The 17,318-nt window shown below is 42.2% G+C and overlaps 4 protein-coding genes and 1 non-coding gene across 6 annotated transcripts; 1 reads left to right on the top strand and 4 right to left on the bottom strand.

Annotated features, from left to right (window-relative positions):
• Positions 1-934: 934 nt before the first annotated feature.
• Positions 935-1,963, bottom strand: LOC103983628 (uncharacterized). Its single transcript, XM_009400879.3, has one exon. It carries the CDS (start codon positions 1,708-1,710, stop codon positions 1,201-1,203), a length of 510 nt encoding a protein of 169 aa, XP_009399154.2. The 5' UTR covers positions 1,711-1,963; the 3' UTR covers positions 935-1,200.
• Positions 1,964-3,024: 1,061 nt separating this feature from the next.
• Positions 3,025-3,098, bottom strand: TRNAT-AGU (transfer RNA threonine (anticodon AGU)). Its single transcript has one exon. It is a non-coding gene; the product is annotated as a tRNA-Thr (tRNA).
• An 811-nt stretch (positions 3,099-3,909) lies between these two features.
• On the bottom strand, positions 3,910-8,468 carry LOC103983629 (large ribosomal subunit protein uL3). 2 transcript variants are annotated; one of them, XM_018825685.2, is made up of 6 exons: positions 8,348-8,468; positions 6,901-7,014; positions 6,307-6,417; positions 5,406-5,710; positions 4,508-4,917; positions 3,910-4,301 (listed from the first exon to the last, which is right to left on the bottom strand). In XM_018825685.2, the coding sequence occupies exons 2-6, from the start codon at positions 6,983-6,985 to the stop codon at positions 4,043-4,045; spliced, it is 1,170 nt and encodes a 389-aa protein (XP_018681230.2). In that variant the 5' UTR covers positions 6,986-7,014; positions 8,348-8,468; the 3' UTR covers positions 3,910-4,042. The 2 variants fall into 2 exon arrangements, with proteins under 2 accessions (XP_018681230.2, XP_065037394.1); XM_065181322.1 differs by lacking the exon at positions 8,348-8,468 and adding an exon at positions 8,289-8,312.
• A 1,196-nt stretch (positions 8,469-9,664) lies between these two features.
• Positions 9,665-12,346, top strand: LOC103983630 (serine/threonine-protein kinase-like protein CCR4). The gene has a single exon (XM_009400881.3). The coding sequence runs from the start codon at positions 9,954-9,956 to the stop codon at positions 12,288-12,290; it is 2,337 nt and encodes a 778-aa protein (XP_009399156.2). The 5' UTR covers positions 9,665-9,953; the 3' UTR covers positions 12,291-12,346.
• Positions 12,347-12,788: 442 nt separating this feature from the next.
• On the bottom strand, positions 12,789-16,964 carry LOC103983632 (amino acid permease 8). Its single transcript, XM_009400882.3, has 6 exons — positions 16,763-16,964; positions 14,823-15,056; positions 14,629-14,722; positions 14,028-14,388; positions 13,705-13,926; positions 12,789-13,601 (listed from the first exon to the last, which is right to left on the bottom strand). The coding sequence occupies exons 1-6, from the start codon at positions 16,947-16,949 to the stop codon at positions 13,170-13,172; spliced, it is 1,530 nt and encodes a 509-aa protein (XP_009399157.3). The 5' UTR covers positions 16,950-16,964; the 3' UTR covers positions 12,789-13,169.
• Positions 16,965-17,318: the final 354 nt, after the last annotated feature.

Here is a 17,318-nt window from a genome sequence, read left to right as displayed (position 1 = left end):
AACAGGTTCTCAATTTTGGTGGTACTACGACAATAGGAATCTTAATAGCTCCAATTATTTTCTCCATCATTGCAAGCAATAGCAATTGCTTGCCTACAAAATTCATGGGCTCCTAATCTTATGTGCATTATAAGGTCGGAGACAGATAAGACAGAACCCACAAATTAAGATCGATCCAAACTTGATTGTGTGTCGTCCTTCCCCATCTTATCTCTAATTTACATCTTTCTTTTAGCTGCCATCTCTCATTCCATAACATTTTTTTTAGTTACTTATCTTTTCTCAAAATTCAAAGGTTTCGAATAATTCAGTTGATAATTATAGATAAAAGTAGCACATGATTATATATATATATATATATATATATATATATATATATATATATATATATATATATATATATATATATATATATATATATATAATAACATAATTTACGTTATTATTTTGATATAATTTAATCTTCATTGCAGATTTGTTCTCTAAACACATCACAGACAAGTGATGCTACCAATTAATCGAGGAACTCTACATGAAATCAACGAGGAGGAACCTTCTTAACGTTGCTTATATCACTGGCTCAGAAGGCCCGAAAGGGCAAAGATGAAGCCATCGCTTCATTTTCAACTCCAAAGGTCAAACAAAACGTGCGACACAAACCAAAATTTTCTCGACCGATGGAGTAAAAAGAGAGAGACATCGGCAATAATATTCCAAGAGGGACCATCTCCTTTCACTCTCGCCTCAAGCAGAAGACTCTAATCCTTTGGAAAAGTCTTGCGTTCTTGTTGTTTTTTTTAGGCTTTTGAGAAGTTACATAAGGATGTCTGTCATCAAAGGGAAAAAGTGGCTCACGATGTGCCAGAGGTCGTCAACATGACAACCCAAAAGTCCATCTGAACCTGAAAGCCAAAGAAAAGAGGAACAAAAGACAACAGCTGAATTGTTTCCAACTTGGCATATACGAAAACACTTTAGCGAGAAACCTGCAGACGAGACAAGATAGTATTATAACATGACTCTCCATTTGCTCAAAGACCTGAGAGCCCAAAACCGAAAAAAGTGGGTCGATGCAAACCCATTAGGTCCAGATGAAACTGCAAATTCCTATGAGCGAGAGTTGGGGTGGGAAGGAAGGAAGGAAAGAAGGAAGCAGATAGAGAGAGTATATAGTAAGATGATGCAAGAAACACGACACCATTAGAATCCAAGGAGCCTCTTGCATGCCCTTAGGAACTTTCCCTTGTTCTTCTTCTTCTTCTTCCTGGAATACCTCATCTGCTGCTGCTGCTCCTCCTCCTCGTCCATTAAGTCAGCACCGCCATCTTCGTCACCAGTGTCATGGATCCTGCAGTAGCCCTCTCTGACCGAGGAGGACCTCCTCATGGAGAAGGCCCTCATGACCGCACTCTGAAGGCCGGTGGAGCCATTAGAGAACCTCTGAGAGGCAGAGGAGCAGGTCCTGCTGAGTATCACCCCAAACCTCTGCCCGCCTTCCTCCTCCTCCTCCTCCTCCTCCTCCTCCTCCTCCTGCTGCTGCTGCAGCCACGAGAAGCGGTCGACAGGCTTGATGACATCAGCAGCTTCTTTTTGTTGAGGCTCTGGGGCTTCTTTCGGTGGGGGAGAGAAGAAGGTGGGATCTGAGAACTCCATGGATCTTGACTTGGCCGTGGAGCCCGTGACCACTCCCATCCTGGAGTATCCACCCATGTCGCTCGCTGCAAGGAGTGATGTTGTGGCTTCAAATCACAGTGTGGTGGAAGACGGTCAGAGGAGACATGGAAGTCGAGCAGGAACAGTCGTCATAGATCTGGAAGTGGCAGTGGCGTTTTGGGTGGTGCAAAAGTGTGGGGATGAGGAAAGAGTGATGGTGGTTTGGAGTAGGAAATGTGGGAGACTGGAACGTGCAGTAGACTCTGGGTTATAAAACCGAGAGATGGACCGAGTCGCATCGTTTTGCTTGGAAACACAGGCGGTCAATATATACACAGATATGTGCGCGCGCGCGTGTGTGGAATGATGGATCTGCATCGTTTTGCTTTAAGATGCGTGCACAAACTTGATTGATCGATCGATCGATCGATCGATCGATCGATCGATGATCTTAAATTTTAGGCCAGATGGTGATGATGATGATGATGATGATTATTATTATTATTATTATTATTATATAATCCAAATAATAAGATGGCGAAGATAAAATTTGATTCGTTATTTATATAATATGAGAAGATGATAAACACGTTAAATGATCAGAATCTGGATTAACACTAAGATTAGATGGATAAGGTATATATATTATCACCAAATTATATATATATATATATATATATATATATATATTTTAAGTAGCTAAGATTTGTGGAATGAGGATTTGATTGAGCAACTAATGAAATCGAGTACATTCATTATTAGATCAATTATTTAGGCGTACTAAAAATGTGTAGATTGAGATTTGAAATGTATAAGATAAAGTCGATCACCAAATCAATTATTTGTACTATTTTCATGCATGCCAATCTGCTCGAACAGACGTGACCGGAATACAAATCCGAGCAGAGGGCGCCAAGTAATGACGCGTGAACGGCCCCCACACCATCGGCACCGACTTAACGCACCACCCGATGATTCGTGACGGAAATCGTCGGTGGCCGTCGCAGAGCGCAGTGATAGGTGTTTGTGGAAATGCGCGAGGTGTTAGTGGCACCGCATCACGACACCGGGGAGCTCGGTTGTCGAAGCAGGAGCTCCACAGGCATTAGAAGCGAGGCGATGCAGGTTAACGTGGGCAGAGACGAGCGTGGCCACATGCTCTTCTCCTCTCTGGTCCCCATTGTTGACCACCTGCGCAGATGGAGATGGAGATGGAGATGGAGATGGAGATGGAGATCTTTTATTCTGTTCATCCTTCTCTATGCATAAAGAGAACGGATCGAGACGACTGTTGGAACTTTGACTGGATGCCATCAATTGCATCACAAATCTTTTTGTTGGAGCTGAAGTTATAATAAAAACAACTTAAATTGCTTTCATTGAGATTTGAACTCAAGACCTCCCGCTTACTAAACGGGTGCTCTAACCAACTGAGCTATGAAAGCTATATTTATAATTTTAATATATATATTAAATAGAAATATTATTACTAAGACACGCTTTCGAAACCCGATTTATTATATTAGCCTTTGCCTTTGTTTGGCCATCTAAATTATAACGATAACAATAATAAAATCATGAGTCCAAACCATTTATGATCGATAAATTTTATGAGATTTAATATATTTTTATTTTGATTGTTAGTGACCTAATAAAACTTTTCATCTAAACTTAAGATCGATATTGTTTTAAAAAAATAAATAAATTATATATATAATAAAAATAATTTTTACGATATAATCAAATATAATGATATAAGTCGGGTAATTTATATGTCTCATTGGATCATTTGATGTACAAGGAGGTGTTTGATATGTGCTAAGGTTAAGAGGTCAAGCAAGTGATGGAACATACTTGTCGATGGGATGTTAATTTATTCCGGATATCAAATATGAAATGAAGGGTGATGGGAATCTCGCATTTGTAGATGAGTCCTAAAACAAAAAAAATAAAACAAGTGTTAACCAAACAAGTGTAATTCAGCTCTTTTTTTGTTTTAAAAAAATGAAAAAGCAATGAATACATTAGTTTTATTCTATTTCATCCTTTAGGATCTTAATTATTAAAAAATTACCTATTAAAATGAAACCTAAGATAAATATTTTAGATAAGTTATGGGACCAAACAATTTAAAGCATGTTGGGACCTTAATTTTTGTCTTCAAATATTTTTAGAGAGAACAATTTCAAGCATCACAAACAAACTTCCACATGACAACAATTCAAAACATCAAAGATTTGATAAAGCAATAGAAACTTGACCAAACACAAAAGAACTACTTTGAATAGAATCAAACTCTGGCAAATTCATCAAGAAACCGATGTGGAGATCCACAATTCTACAGAAAAAAAAACTGTTCATCTGACGTTTCAAGCAACATTCTGTGTCTTCAAGCTTTGAGCTTTCCGTAAAACTTTGCCTTCTCTTCGGTGGTCTGGAAGCGGCCATGCCCAAACTTGGAAGACGTGTCAACGAACTTGAGCTTGATCTCTTCCATTGCAACTCGTGATGTCTGCTTCAGCAACGACTGCCTCAGGGTCACTACCCTCTTCTTAGGACCAACACAGCATCCCTTGATCAGAAGGTAATCATCCTTGACCACTCCATAATGTGGAAACCCTCCCATTGGTGTTATCCCCTTCTCAGTCCTGCAAGAACCATCAACATCAGCCAACAGAAGGATGAACATAAAGCATGAAGAATGTTAAATACCTAATCAGAGCACCCCATAAACTACTTAATTCAATTCTAAATTAAACAGATGAATCTTTTCTGGAATTTATGATTGCTATCCATAGATATATAAACTATAAAAGAAAGATGCAGCAAGTCCAAAGTACAGCATGGCGTTAACCTGTCAAACTCTGTGGTTGCGAAGTGAGACTCCTCACCAGCTTTTCCAAGCTTATATATCTTCTTGTTCATCTCGGTACGATGGTGGTAGCCATTCTGGCCAGCCCTGGCAACTGTGTATGAGACCCTAGCTGGGTGCCATGCACCAATACAAGCCACCTTGCGCAGGCCACGATGGGTCTTCCGAGGGAGACGAGTGACACCCCAACGAGTAACCACGCCCTCATAGCCCTTACCCTTTGTGACTCCTATGATGTCAATCATCTCATCCTTCTGAAAGACAGCATCCACAGGAATCTGTTTCTCGAAGAATTTGTAAGCATAGTCAACCTTTGCAGCAATATCTCCTCCATTAACCTGGATCTCCATCAGGTGAGCCTTCTTCTGCTTCAACCCTTTTAGTTTTCTAATCTGTAAACGAAAACACAAGTCGCTTCAGGCAAGTTTCAGTATGCAAACTGAGAAGAACAGAAAGAAAGACCAAAATGAAGATCTTGAATTAACTGATCATAGCCCAAATGGATAAATAGGTTATATTGCAAATACAAATTCTATGCACCAACATAGAGCACCACAATAATCACATTAAAATATTATTTAACAATGTGGACAAAGACAGAATAAGATGGATGTCTGTATTCTAAAATTGTTGGTGAAATTTTAGACATAAATATCATGAATCCGGTTGATGCAGTCAGTAGGTCACAGCAAAGATTAATCACAGTCCAGCAAAAGTTTCATAGGAAACAATAATTTTTAACTTATAAGAATAGAAAATTGGTGATACAAAACATAACAAGTAACATCAGTAGGCATATCTTTGCTTTACTGGTTGGACCCACCAGGTAACCAACAAAAAGAGTGATACAAGGAAGAAAAGGATAAGCATATATCAATACCTGTGTGTGAGCCAAAACACGAATTACAGAGGCATACTTCTTCATCTTCTCCAGCTGTGCCTGGATTTCTTTTTTGCCTTCCTCAGTTTCATACTTCTTTGAGTACTTAACAAACGCCTTCTTCTTTGACTTGGACCAGTTTTTGTAAAATCTCCTTTTCACTTCCTCACTAAGATGCTGAGCCCAAACAGTGTTCAATGACCGGAGGCCACGGGGAGTCTTCACATAAGCAACAACGCCAACTACAACCATTGGGGGTGCTTCAATGATTGTCACTGCTTCACAAGTCTCCTTCTTATGAAGCTCTGCATAGACAAATGGAATTACAAAAAAAGGTGGAAAAATTGTTCCAAACATAACAACACAATTTGCAAAGATCAAATGTATTCTCTTCCTAATGTAAGTTATTAGGCCAAATGTATTAATAAAATGCATACCTTGATATAAAAGACAATGAAAACTTAACTATACAACTTCATGTACCATGATCAGAGAAATGCCAAATAAGTGCTGCTGCAGCCTTTCTTGATAGTTGTTGATGTGTAGTTATGCCATATTAAAAAAAGTTTTAACTACCTTCAATTTTAGTGGTTGATGTGTAGCTTATTACTTTTCTAAACTTTACCATTAACAAATTCAAGGAGATGATACATGAGACCGAATACATACTTTGTAATCTAAGCCAAGGGAAATTAAAATATGAAGTGAACCCAGATTCAAGTCAAGGACATACTATCAGAAGTACTAGATTATTCAGTTCCAATGACATTAATTTTTATTATTACACCAGCGGAAGCATAATAGAGCATGCATTTATTAAAAGAAAAAAGAAATGTGTTCTTTCAGTGTCATTGTGTATTGTAAGGCATCAGTCTTAAAAAAAAAACAAAAAGCAACTTACTGGATCCAGGCTTATCAACCTCCCGGACTATGTGAGTCATCCCAGACTTGTATGCTACAAAGGCAGTTAGCCCGGGCAGCTTGCTTGGGTCATCCTTTGGGAATGACTTCACTGCATCAAATATACGGCAACAAAAAAAATATATCAAAACCTGAAGTCTGGTATATGATGAAGGGTTTATTGGTTACAGCCACTTGCACATTTAGATACATGATAAAGGGAATGATACAAAATTTGATGATCACATCTTGTTTAAACATATAAACAACTCAGCTGTCGAAGGGTCTACAGCATCAGTTTGGACACCATGATTAACAACTAAAAACATTATGTCAATGAAGATTATTTACACACAATCTGTGACCAATCAAATCAAAAATGTACCCTGAGGAAGCATATTGAGAGCATGACAAAGTGAACCACAAGCATGTGCATCTTATTGATAGCATATTGTGAAAAATAAAAATAAACATCAAACTACAAAGAGACAAGATGTACTAAAACAAAGAATCATACTAAACAAATGGACTGCTCCTTTGGAGCATGAATGCTTAAGACAAGAAATTTGAAGAAACTTGAATTATAAGCTGAAACCTTTTCCTCTGTGACGGGAGGCTCTTTTTCTAGGAAGGAACCCAAGAGAACCATGACGCGGATGCTCAAATTTGCGATGAGACATTGTGTCTTTAGTCCTTCACAACTATGCAACTATAACAATTCAAGTATCTTTTCATGAGAACTTGCACATTTTAAAGCCAAATAAAATATACAACAAATGGAGCATAAGTTCACTAAACTAGAAGAACTATATATATATATATATATATATATATATATAATTTTCAAAATTTAAAAAATGTAGCATTTAAACAAACAAAAGAATTATAAGCAATCCAACTCTTACTAAGAATTAGCATTAAGATCAATTGGAAAACAAGACAGATATCATAGAAGCCAGCAAGCTAAAAACAAGCAACTAACAATAATAAAATAGTCACAATTGCATAATGCAAGATTCAAGAAAGTAGGATTACATAAGCAAACAGGATGACACTGAGGGAAAAAGTTTTTTCCTGAACTTAACCTAGAAAGAGCAAATTTTATTTAAAAATACAGTTTTAGCATTTGCAAATATTCTGAAACCATCATTTTTGATGTCCTCAACGACATCATGCAAAGATATTTATATGTTACATAGACATAAATGTTAGATAGGGAATTGTCGTCTATGAGTAACTAGCAGAGTAACCTTAACTGAAAAGCATCAGTGACAACCACCAGCTCAAGTAACATGGCATAATAATCCCCCGCAACCAAAGGCCTATGGCACTAATAGATGCCAATTCTCATGCTCTCTGGTATGCCTTTCCAATTCCCCACAATGGGTTTTGGCAGAGAGAGCTCTTAAGAGACTCCGACCTTGATTCAATATAGCGTTGTTTTGGGGGGACTAATCTTGCCAATACCAGAAGTGGAGGTATACTAATGCTCCACAGAAGGCCATCATGCATGTTACCCACAAAATAACAGGAATGCCCCAAGCATCCATGACACATTAAATCAAATGATTACTGAAACAAATAGTAAATAAATCAACTATGACAGCATCAAAACAGGATTACTTTTTTCGTTAACATGCTAATAAATCACAACTAAGAAGAATTTAATCGGCATCTCACTTTGCTCCATCATGAAGTAAATAATATATGTAAATCATACTAAAAATAAACAAGAAACCAAGATTATAATGATAAAACATAATGATTGTAAACAATACATAAACAATGAAAAAACAAAAAAAGCTTTATTAATCAAACAAAACCGGTAAATAGCATACCATTAAAGCTTATATGATCAGATCAACGAACCGCGAAAGCTTTATAAATCATACCACAAAACTGTTAAAGTTCTATTTAATTCCAGAAAAAATAATTACGATCGAAGAGCACCGCGCAAAATACAGATTTGCGAGGAGAAACGACCAAGCAGGAGAGATTCGAGAGGCCAGATCTGAATCGGGCAAGAAAAGGGAGGATATTACCTCGATCGCCAGAGGTCGTAAAGAGAGGAGCACGCGAAACAAAAACGGCCGACTGAAACCCTACCGAAATGGACGAATATAAAGGAAAATGGACGGCCGAGATTAGGCGTCCTACGTTTCGATCAGCCCTCATGGAAAACCCTGGAGCTTCGTGTAGATGTAGTGAAATGGACGGCGTCGATTGGTGTTCTGTGTTCCGATCAACGGCATGGGGAACCCTAGAGATCGTGTGTGTGTATATGTACACGTAGCAAGCTGAACGGCCGAGACTGGTCTTCTACGTTAGTATTCGATTAGCATGTTTAATATAATAATATTTTTACTAGAAATTGATTTTAAAGTAGAAAACAGCAGCCATTGTAATATTATTTTTATGCTTGCATAAAAATATTTACAAATAATAAAGAAATCAGTTAAAGGACAAAAACATGGGAAAAAAGATAGTGGAGTGATTTTGCCACAACTTGCAATAAATAAAAATTTATGGTAGATAAAATTTTTAAAAAAATTTATATTATTATTATATATTTTTACTAAAAATAAAAAATATATATTTTTATTGCATTAAATTACGTATATGATGCTTATACATGGATTTGAACATACCACTTATCACTTTGTGAAATAATATAATAATAAATTTAAATATTTTAATAGAGATAATTTTAATTATTATATTAAACGATATAAAAGATGCATTCATAAGCATATTGAACGCTAGAATATTTATTAAAGGGCATAGATTCATTGAATAGTTTAGAGTAAATATTTTATCTATGTATACATAAATATTTTCTCTTTTATATAAATATTTTAAATATAAAAATTTATCTATGTATACATAACAAAACTAATAAAATAATTTAAAAAATACTGTGACATATTATTTGAGTAACAATTATCTAAAAATATATATAAATTGACTTTTGAATCAATTCAAAAATATATTGTTAATATAATTTTGATATTGTTAATATAATTTTTTAAAAAAAATAAAAAATAGTACTAATGATTCTAAGATGATTAATATCATTTTTTATTTTATAAAATAATAATTATTAATTATTGATTTTTTCAGTAAAAGACTGAGAGTATTTTCGTCCAAATAAAAAAAACCACTCCTAGATAATAATAATAATAATAATAATAAAGAACATGAGGGTGCAATCCGATAATTATAGTAAAATGTAAAGTTTCAAAAGAAAATAGTAGAAAAAGAAAATGTAGGGAAAAAAAAAGAAAAGAAAACCACCGGCCTGCGAATAGTCAACGAAACTTCCTGGCCTGAACTCACTTGCCACTTCCCAACATTGCTTGCGAATGCTTAGATCGAGTAAAGCTACTCCTCAAATTCTGATCCTCTTTGTCGGTTGCTGCTGCAGACTTGGCCAGGATCTAATGTAGAGACTTTGGTGGAGCTGACAAATCCTTGAGTCCTCATGGATCTCACCAAAGGAAGACAAATCCAAGTGTTCATAAGCTTCCCTTGCTCTTTCAACCTGCTACAGGTGTCTCAGTTCATCATGGACTCAATCTGAGTCTTCTCCTCCTCCCATCTCTCTCTGTCTCACACACAAGTTACCATGAGATCCTCTGCCACCCATCAATGTCTCCTTCAAATGCCACCGAACCCTTCTTCTTCCTCCTGCGTCTAGTCCTTCTGTGCCTCCCGGCCGCCGCTTCACCTTTCTCCACCGTCGCCATCTCGCAGTCATCCAATGTCACCATCGTCTGCGCGCTCGTGCCGTCGCCCGTGGCCTACCGGTACGAACTCGATTGCACCAGCGCCTGCACCCGGGAGCAGCGGTGGTACCCGGCCGGCCGCACGCCTTACGCCGCGGTCGCCGCGGGCAATGGCTTCCTCTGCGGCCTCACCCTGCCAGCCGACCGCTCCAACGCTACCATGCGGTGGTGGGCGCTCCCCGCCCATGGATATGAGGACTACGAGAAGCAGATCTACCGGGGGCCGCCGCTCGCCGCGCTCGCCTCCGGCGACACGCACGTCTGCGCCCTGATCGGCGGCGCGCGCCGGCCGCATTGCTGGCGGTGGGGCGATATGGTCATCCCCGAAGGGGTGAACCTCTCCGAGATCGCCGTCGGGCGGGACTTCGTCTGCGGGCGACTCGGCTGCGGGGCGATCCGCTGCTTCGGGAACGACACGGCAGTCGTCGGGAGGGAGCCGAACGGGAGCTTCAGCATGGTCGCCGCAGGGACCCGACACGCCTGCGGCGCCTCCTCCGACGGCCGCCAGCTGACCTGCTGGGGCGAGGAGGCGCCGCAAGTGGATTCGAATCTCACCCTCGACATCGTCTCCATGGCTTTGGGGGAGAGCAAGACCTGCGTCCTGCAGTCAAACGGAACGGCCCTGTGCTGGGGGGAGGGCTCCCGGCCGCCGGACTCCCTCGCCGGCGAGCAATTCGTCGCAATCCAGGGCAGGGGCGACGCCATCTGCGGCATTTTGGCGATCAACTTCTCGGTGGTTTGCTGGGGGAACGAGCTGTTCCGGCGGAACCACACCATCTACCGCAGCGTCCTGCCCGGGACCTGCTCGCCGATCTCGAGCTGTGGCTGCGGGGTGCTGCCGGGCTCCGGCACCATGTGCCCCTCCGACGAGGGCATCTGCCAGTCCTGCAAGTTCCAACTCAGCTCCAACTCCTCCAATAGCTCGCCATCATCGCAACAAGCAAGCAGTGGCAGCAAAAGGAGAACACTGTTGTTGGTGCTAGGCACGGTGGGACTCGGCTTGGGCTTGTTGGCCTTATCGAGCTTCCTTGTCTATCTCGCTCTCAAGAGCCAGAGAAGTGGTCCGGTTCACCGCACGGTGTGGTGGAGACGATGGAGGCGGCATCCGGCGGCACCGCCTTCCCTGGCGGAGCTGCCTCTCGACAGCCGGCTCGGAGGCGGGACCGTCGAAGAGTTCTCGCTACTGTCTCTGTACGAGATCACCGACAACTTTGCCGAGGCGCACAAGATCGGATCCGGTAGCTTCGGCGCGGTCTACCGCGCGACGCTGCCGGGCGGGCGCGAGGTAGCGATCAAGCGCGCCGACGTCCATGCGGCCGCGGCGCCGTCCGCGTCGCGGCGGCACGAGCAACTGCGGCGGTGGAGCGAGGAGCAGCGGGAGCGTGCCTTCCACTCCGAGCTGGCTCTGCTGTCGCGCATCAACCACAGGAACCTGGTCCTGCTGCTGGGCTTCTGCCGGGAGCGCGGGGAGCGCGTGCTGGTGTACGAGTACATGGCCAACGGCACCCTGCACGACCACCTCCACCGGCGGCCGATGGTCCCGTCGTCGCCGCTGAGCTCGTGGGCCGCGCGGCTGCGGCTGGCGCTGGACGCGGCGCGAGGGATCGAATATCTGCACGCCTACGCCGTGCCGGCCATCATCCACCGCGACATCAAGTCCACCAACATCCTGCTCGACGGGGTGTGGACGGCCAAGGTGGCGGACTTCGGGGTGTCGCTGACGAGCCCCGACAACGAGGGGAGCGTCGCCGCCGGCACGGTGGGCTACATGGACCCCGAGTACTACCGGCTGCGGCGGCTGACGGAGAAGAGCGATGTCTACAGCTTCGGGGTGGTGTTGCTCGAGTTGGTGACGGGGTTCAAGGCCATCCACCGGGCCCAGGAGGTGGAAGGTGGGGAAGGCAGCACGACGCCGCGGAACGTGGTGGAGATGGCGGTGCCGTACATCGAGGCGGACGACGTGGCGGTGGTGATGGACAGGAGGGTGCCGCCGGCGTCTGCGGAGGAGCTGGAGGCGGTGGCGTACGTGGCGTACGTGGCGGCGGAATGCGTGCGGGCGGAGGGGCAGGACCGGCCGACCATGGGGGAAGTGGTCGGGGCCCTGGAACGGGCCGTCGCGGCCTGCGCCGACCGGGTCGAGTCCCGGTCCGAGCCGGGCGGCGGACGCAGGGCGTTGTCACGTGCGCCGAGCTTTATGTGATCTGCGTGATAGAAAACGCAGCACAGATATATCCCACGCATTACTTTTTCTCTTTCTTTTTTGACTTATTTTTCTCGGACTTGCAGCATTTTTGAAAGGGTTATGTGATTGATCATCCCACAAAAACTACATTCTTTCTCATTGGTTCTTTTTTTTTTCTTTTATTCTTAATAAAATTAGTGAAAATGTGTCAAGTTTGGAAAAAATAATAATAATAATAAGTGTTAATTATATTTATTATAATTAATATAATATATCATTTTCGATCCTCAATCTGATTGTACCAAAATGATGTTCTTTTCCTCGATCAGAGACCACATCATCTCTGAAACCCTACAGGGGTGACACATCCATCTGCCTTGTGGTCACCCAATCCACAATCCATGTGATGTGAATGACCACTCTGTCTTCTACCTTTTGGCCACCCCACCATGAATCAAGTTGGATGCCACAGCCATCAGCACTAGCACTTGTCCTTGTTCACAGCTATATGGTGAGTTGACCAAGTAAGCTTCATGAATTCTACTTGCAACATGATGCGCTAGCAACCACTTTAGAGCAACAAGAAGCTGAAGGTCCAAATCATTTACATATAATGTCTTCCAACTTGCAAATGAAAACACCAACAGAGATGATGATGATGATGACCATATCATAATGCCATCAACTGAGCTAAACAACCAAGAACGTCAACTTCAGCAGAACAACAAGCTCAAGGTCCCAATTCTCCTCACGATGAGCTTTGTTGAGGACTATAATCCTGCAAGTGCCATTTATTGTTGATGAAAAGTGGCATTCTATACCTTCATAATGCAGCAACAAATCTGAGACTTGAGTCTCCAAATTTTGTGGTAATAGATAGCACTGTGACGATACCGCCTAAAGCTCGATCTTGAAGATGGTCACGTGCTTGAAACGTTGTGCAATGTCGGCGACCGAGCCGATAGCGGCCAACAGAGAAACCACCAGTGCTGCCATGCTTAAGCACTGGAGGATCACCCATGTCCACTCTCCTCTTTTGATCTTGGCCTGTGCCATGTACACTGTCACTGGGTAGTACACCGTCAGTGGCCAGAATGCAACTGCTCCTAGCAGTCCCAGAATTGCATTGAAGAATGGTAGCATGAGAGATATCACTGTTGTTACGACGACAAAGACTGTGCGAAAAACGAGCTTGCACGGCATAAACTGGAGAGCTTGGCCTTTGAGTAAAGGAAGCTGCAATGTGTATACATGGTGGAAGAAAACTGATTCTGGCCACTTCTTAGCAAGCCACCCCTCATACTTGGCATAGATTGGTTGCCCATACACCTGAATCGATCCAACGCATGGAGTTAGTAGCCTACACTAATTTGCAAATTCATGGCAATACATACGAATCGATACACTCCAAGTAGATGAAAATTTTCAGTACCTGGTAAGCTCCAATTAAATGAATGAGGACTGCAATGTTAGCTATGTCGACAAGCCAAAAGGGTTCTTGGAATCCAGTGAGGACGTTCCCGGGAGCATCGTTTCCGAAAGCAGCATATCCAATGCAACCAAGTGAAACATAGAAGACTGTTGTTATGCCAATTCCATAAAAGGTAGCTCTCTTCATTGTCTGGTTCTCCGGTGGAGGTGATTTAAGTGTATCCTTATAAATTGTGACAGACACTTGAAAATTGAGTCGCACAAATCATTGCAAAAATGCTTGATGCCAAAAAATAATACTGATATTGCTCAGAAACATAGTACCTGGATTTCTATCAAAAGCATGGCATAAGTGTATGCAAATGATATATTTCCAAGAGCCTGCAAAGAGTGCCAGGCTTTGGTCGATGCAGAAACACTATCAACCCCGACCTTAACTCCGAGAATCGTCCCTCCGATTGAATGGTGTGAAGCAAACTTCATGATGCACAAGAACAACCCGATGAACGAGTAGGCAAACGACATTACTGCAGCCACAACCGATATCAGTGTTATCTTCTCCAAGTTTGGGAACTGTGACAACACTATTTCCAGTATGCCGAATATGATCATGTACAAGGTTCCTGATGAACTACAACTTGCATTATGGCCCTTGTAATGGTAGCAATTTGAGCGCACAACTGCCCTGTTAATGTCGATCAAAGCTGTTCAATATCCTAAAACCAATAATTCAATAAAAATAATCATATGCAACTAAAAAATCTATCTAAACTTTTCTGCACAAGAAAAGAAAATCACGGATGAATTATCGACTACTTATAAATGAAAACCTACAATATTCAGACATAATGAAACCTAGAAGAGATAATAGCAAATCATTGACCGTCTGTTTTCTTGAATTTACCATGCAAGTGAAACTACTCACATCATGCTTGTTGCAGCTGTGATAGTGTACCCGATCATAGTTCCCCATAGCATCACATATTGTGTAACGCCGCAAATGAATACATCTCTGGGTCCTAAAATAAGTTCCATAAACCATTTAGGAAAAGAAAAAAGAGGAACAGTAAACTTTCAGTGGTTATACCAAATGCATCAACTCATCTTCCTGATAACTACCGAGACATGATCGAACGACATCCATGTATGTGTAGTTCCTCCTGCCCTTCACTGGATCAGGGGTCCTGTAGCAATCAGTGAGTAGAATGGCAGTGTAGTAAGTTACATAGGCACATGCAACAAGAGCAATAGGGCCCATGATCCATCCCATCTGAGCAACACTCCAAGGTAATGCAAGCACTCCAGATCCGATGACTGCGGTAATAGCATGTGTTGTGGCAGTCCACACCGTCCCTAGATAGAATTGTAAAAGATTAGAACAAATGAAATGGTCACAGCGAATGCAGCGAAATCTGAATGTTTTGGTCCTTTAAGATCTCTGTTCCTTTGAGGAAATGTCTTGAAATAATTCGACAAGAAATAATAACTTCATTTTACTATCTTTTTGGTTAAACGATAAGGACGGGGAGAAATTTGAAGATTTTGATCTCTTTATACTAATCTGTTTTCTTTGTTATTCATTAGAGAATTCCGCAACAACTCCACCAAACAAACTGATCATCCATATTAATTGTATCCATCTCATCTTCACTAACTGGATGGACCCAATGTTCATCCATATTAATAGTGCTTCACCAACCAAATTAGTTCACATGCTTTAATAACCCTAAGACTTTAATGTCACTTCAACAAGTTGGGTCACTAGTTGGGTCCATTTTGATTCCGTTTATTTAGGTAAGTGATCCACAAAGTCTCATTGTCCAATTCCATCTTTAACCATAAGCTGAGAGGCTTGAATTTTGTTGGTATCAGAGAACCCAATAATAGACATCATCTAAGACCGAAACACAATCCGAGCCCAGCTGTGTTGCACCAGCCAATCCACTACATAAGTGCATTCTTAATCTAATATCAAAGTTTCAGGAAAGCGACCATAAACAAATGCCAAGCTAAAGCATCGCAAATAAAGGTAAATGATAAGCATTATAAGGCACACTTAAAGGAGCCTATTGGATGATGAAGCAGAGTTGCTGTTAATGGTTGAAGTAGCGAAAAGTGAGTCTATTCTATGCTAAATCACTACTGATCAAACCCCACCATCACTCTCGAATACGATGGATTCCACCAAGCAGACACCATCAGTGATTCAGAAATCATGGACCACCATTTGCACCCACACATCGAATCGTTGCTGGTTTCAGTAAAGCAATTAAATTATGATGCAAAGAAGATTCCTCAGAGGTGGAGGGTCCACTCAAAGCACTCGTGAGTTCCATCAATTTTCTTGGAAAGCTTAGAGGCCTTGAACATTGAGAAATCTGAAGAATCATGGTTGTTGCCTCCAGAATCAAAGCAGGAGCAGCTTCTCATTGACCTGCTTCTCGTGTTAGGATGTTTTGGCATCCTCTGAATTCTTATTTGGTCTTGTGAACTACATGCATGCCAAATTAATTCATGAGCAAAAGTACCCTTTCTTTGTGTAGCTTTGTGCAATAATGAGATCTTGAAAGATATGCAAGCTACAATGCAAAAGGTAGTCTTGAGTGCCAAAGATTAAACACTAGATGGTTCTCAAATCCATGAGCCTTTTGCACTAAAATGATTAGGGTTCATGATGCAATGACCAAATCAAAAGCCTCAAGGGCCCAAAGATCCAGCAATTCATATTCCCAAGTACATGATATATATGACGCAGTCTGTGTTCCATGGTCATGCAATACCTATGTATTCAATAAAGAAGATAGAAATGGGTAGAAGAAAGGCAGTAAAGAGTAATAGAATCTTTTTGGCAGATGGATAATAACAGGAAGAACGAAGATAGAGACAAAGAGCAGATGGAAACGGAGAATAAATCCATGATATACCCAACCGTGCTGAAGGTTTCGGCTATTAGAAGGTTGAACAGATTCATGTCTGTGTTCCGTTGGGCAGCACATAATGAATGAAATCTACAGAACCAACAGAGTTGGCATGCTCGGAGGTAAGAATTAAGGACAGACCAGTTCTAATGCGACCGTCGTCATCCGCCATGTCCATCTCCTCCCTTCTTGCACGAAGAACACAAGACCTCTGCTCTCCTCCCTCAAAGATGGCTGGAAGCGGAAGCAGTACTCTTCGTCCATCACCTCGAGCTATTTTAAAGAGCACCAGAGAGTGTATCTGACATGCTTTCAACAATGCGGCCATTCTCTCCCTCGCTCGATCTTGGTGTTGTGGTACACGTGTGAGATGGCTTCCGATGACTGCATGCTGTGGGGTCGGGGAATAGCGTGTCTTAAATGACCCGAGACAGCAAGCAGAGAACGGTGGGCCACCGTTCGCTGAGGCCGCAGGAACAAGGCGAGGCGGATTTCGGACTGGAAATGGAAAGATAGGGACGGAACACGGAGCTCCTTGCGACGAAGTCATGAATCCTAGAGCTGTGGGTCCCCGCATCAAGACGGGTTTTTGCGAGAGGGTAATCACGTTTCCTGCATTGGGTAGGACAGGTGATCTGAGCTCTTGCTTTCGGCGCCTGCGCTCTCGGATATTGACGAGTCGATCCGATACCCGCAA

Source organism: Musa acuminata, chromosome BXJ1-5 (assembly GCF_036884655.1).
Source record: "Musa acuminata AAA Group cultivar baxijiao chromosome BXJ1-5, Cavendish_Baxijiao_AAA, whole genome shotgun sequence".
NCBI classification, from domain to species: Eukaryota; Viridiplantae; Streptophyta; class Magnoliopsida; order Zingiberales; family Musaceae; genus Musa; species Musa acuminata.
Note: the sequence above shows the minus strand (reverse complement) of the source record. Positions and strands in the feature narration are given on the sequence as shown.

Excerpts from the sequence above, each read along its gene's own strand:
- LOC103983628 (XM_009400879.3), bottom strand. The coding sequence starts at position 1,710 with ATGGGTGGATACTCCAGGATGGGAGTGGTCACGGGCTCCACGGCCAAG.
- LOC103983629 (XM_018825685.2), bottom strand. The coding sequence starts at position 6,985 with ATGTCTCATCGCAAATTTGAGCATCCGCGTCATGGTTCTCTTGGGTTC. Across the intron at positions 6,418-6,900 it reads CTCCCGTCACAGAGGAAAAG|TGAAGTCATTCCCAAAGGAT; the intron begins GTTTCAGCTTAT and ends TATTTGATGCAG. Across the intron at positions 4,918-5,405 it reads GTGTTTTGGCTCACACACAG|ATTAGAAAACTAAAAGGGTT; the intron begins GTATTGATATAT and ends TTTCGTTTACAG.
- LOC103983630 (XM_009400881.3), top strand. The coding sequence starts at position 9,954 with ATGTCTCCTTCAAATGCCACCGAACCCTTCTTCTTCCTCCTGCGTCTA.
- LOC103983632 (XM_009400882.3), bottom strand. The coding sequence starts at position 16,949 with ATGGCCGCATTGTTGAAAGCATGTCAGATACACTCTCTGGTGCTCTTT. Across the intron at positions 13,927-14,027 it reads TGCTTTTGATAGAAATCCAG|GATACACTTAAATCACCTCC; the intron begins GTACTATGTTTC and ends ACAATTTATAAG. Across the intron at positions 13,602-13,704 it reads ATTTAATTGGAGCTTACCAG|GTGTATGGGCAACCAATCTA; the intron begins GTACTGAAAATT and ends GGATCGATTCAG.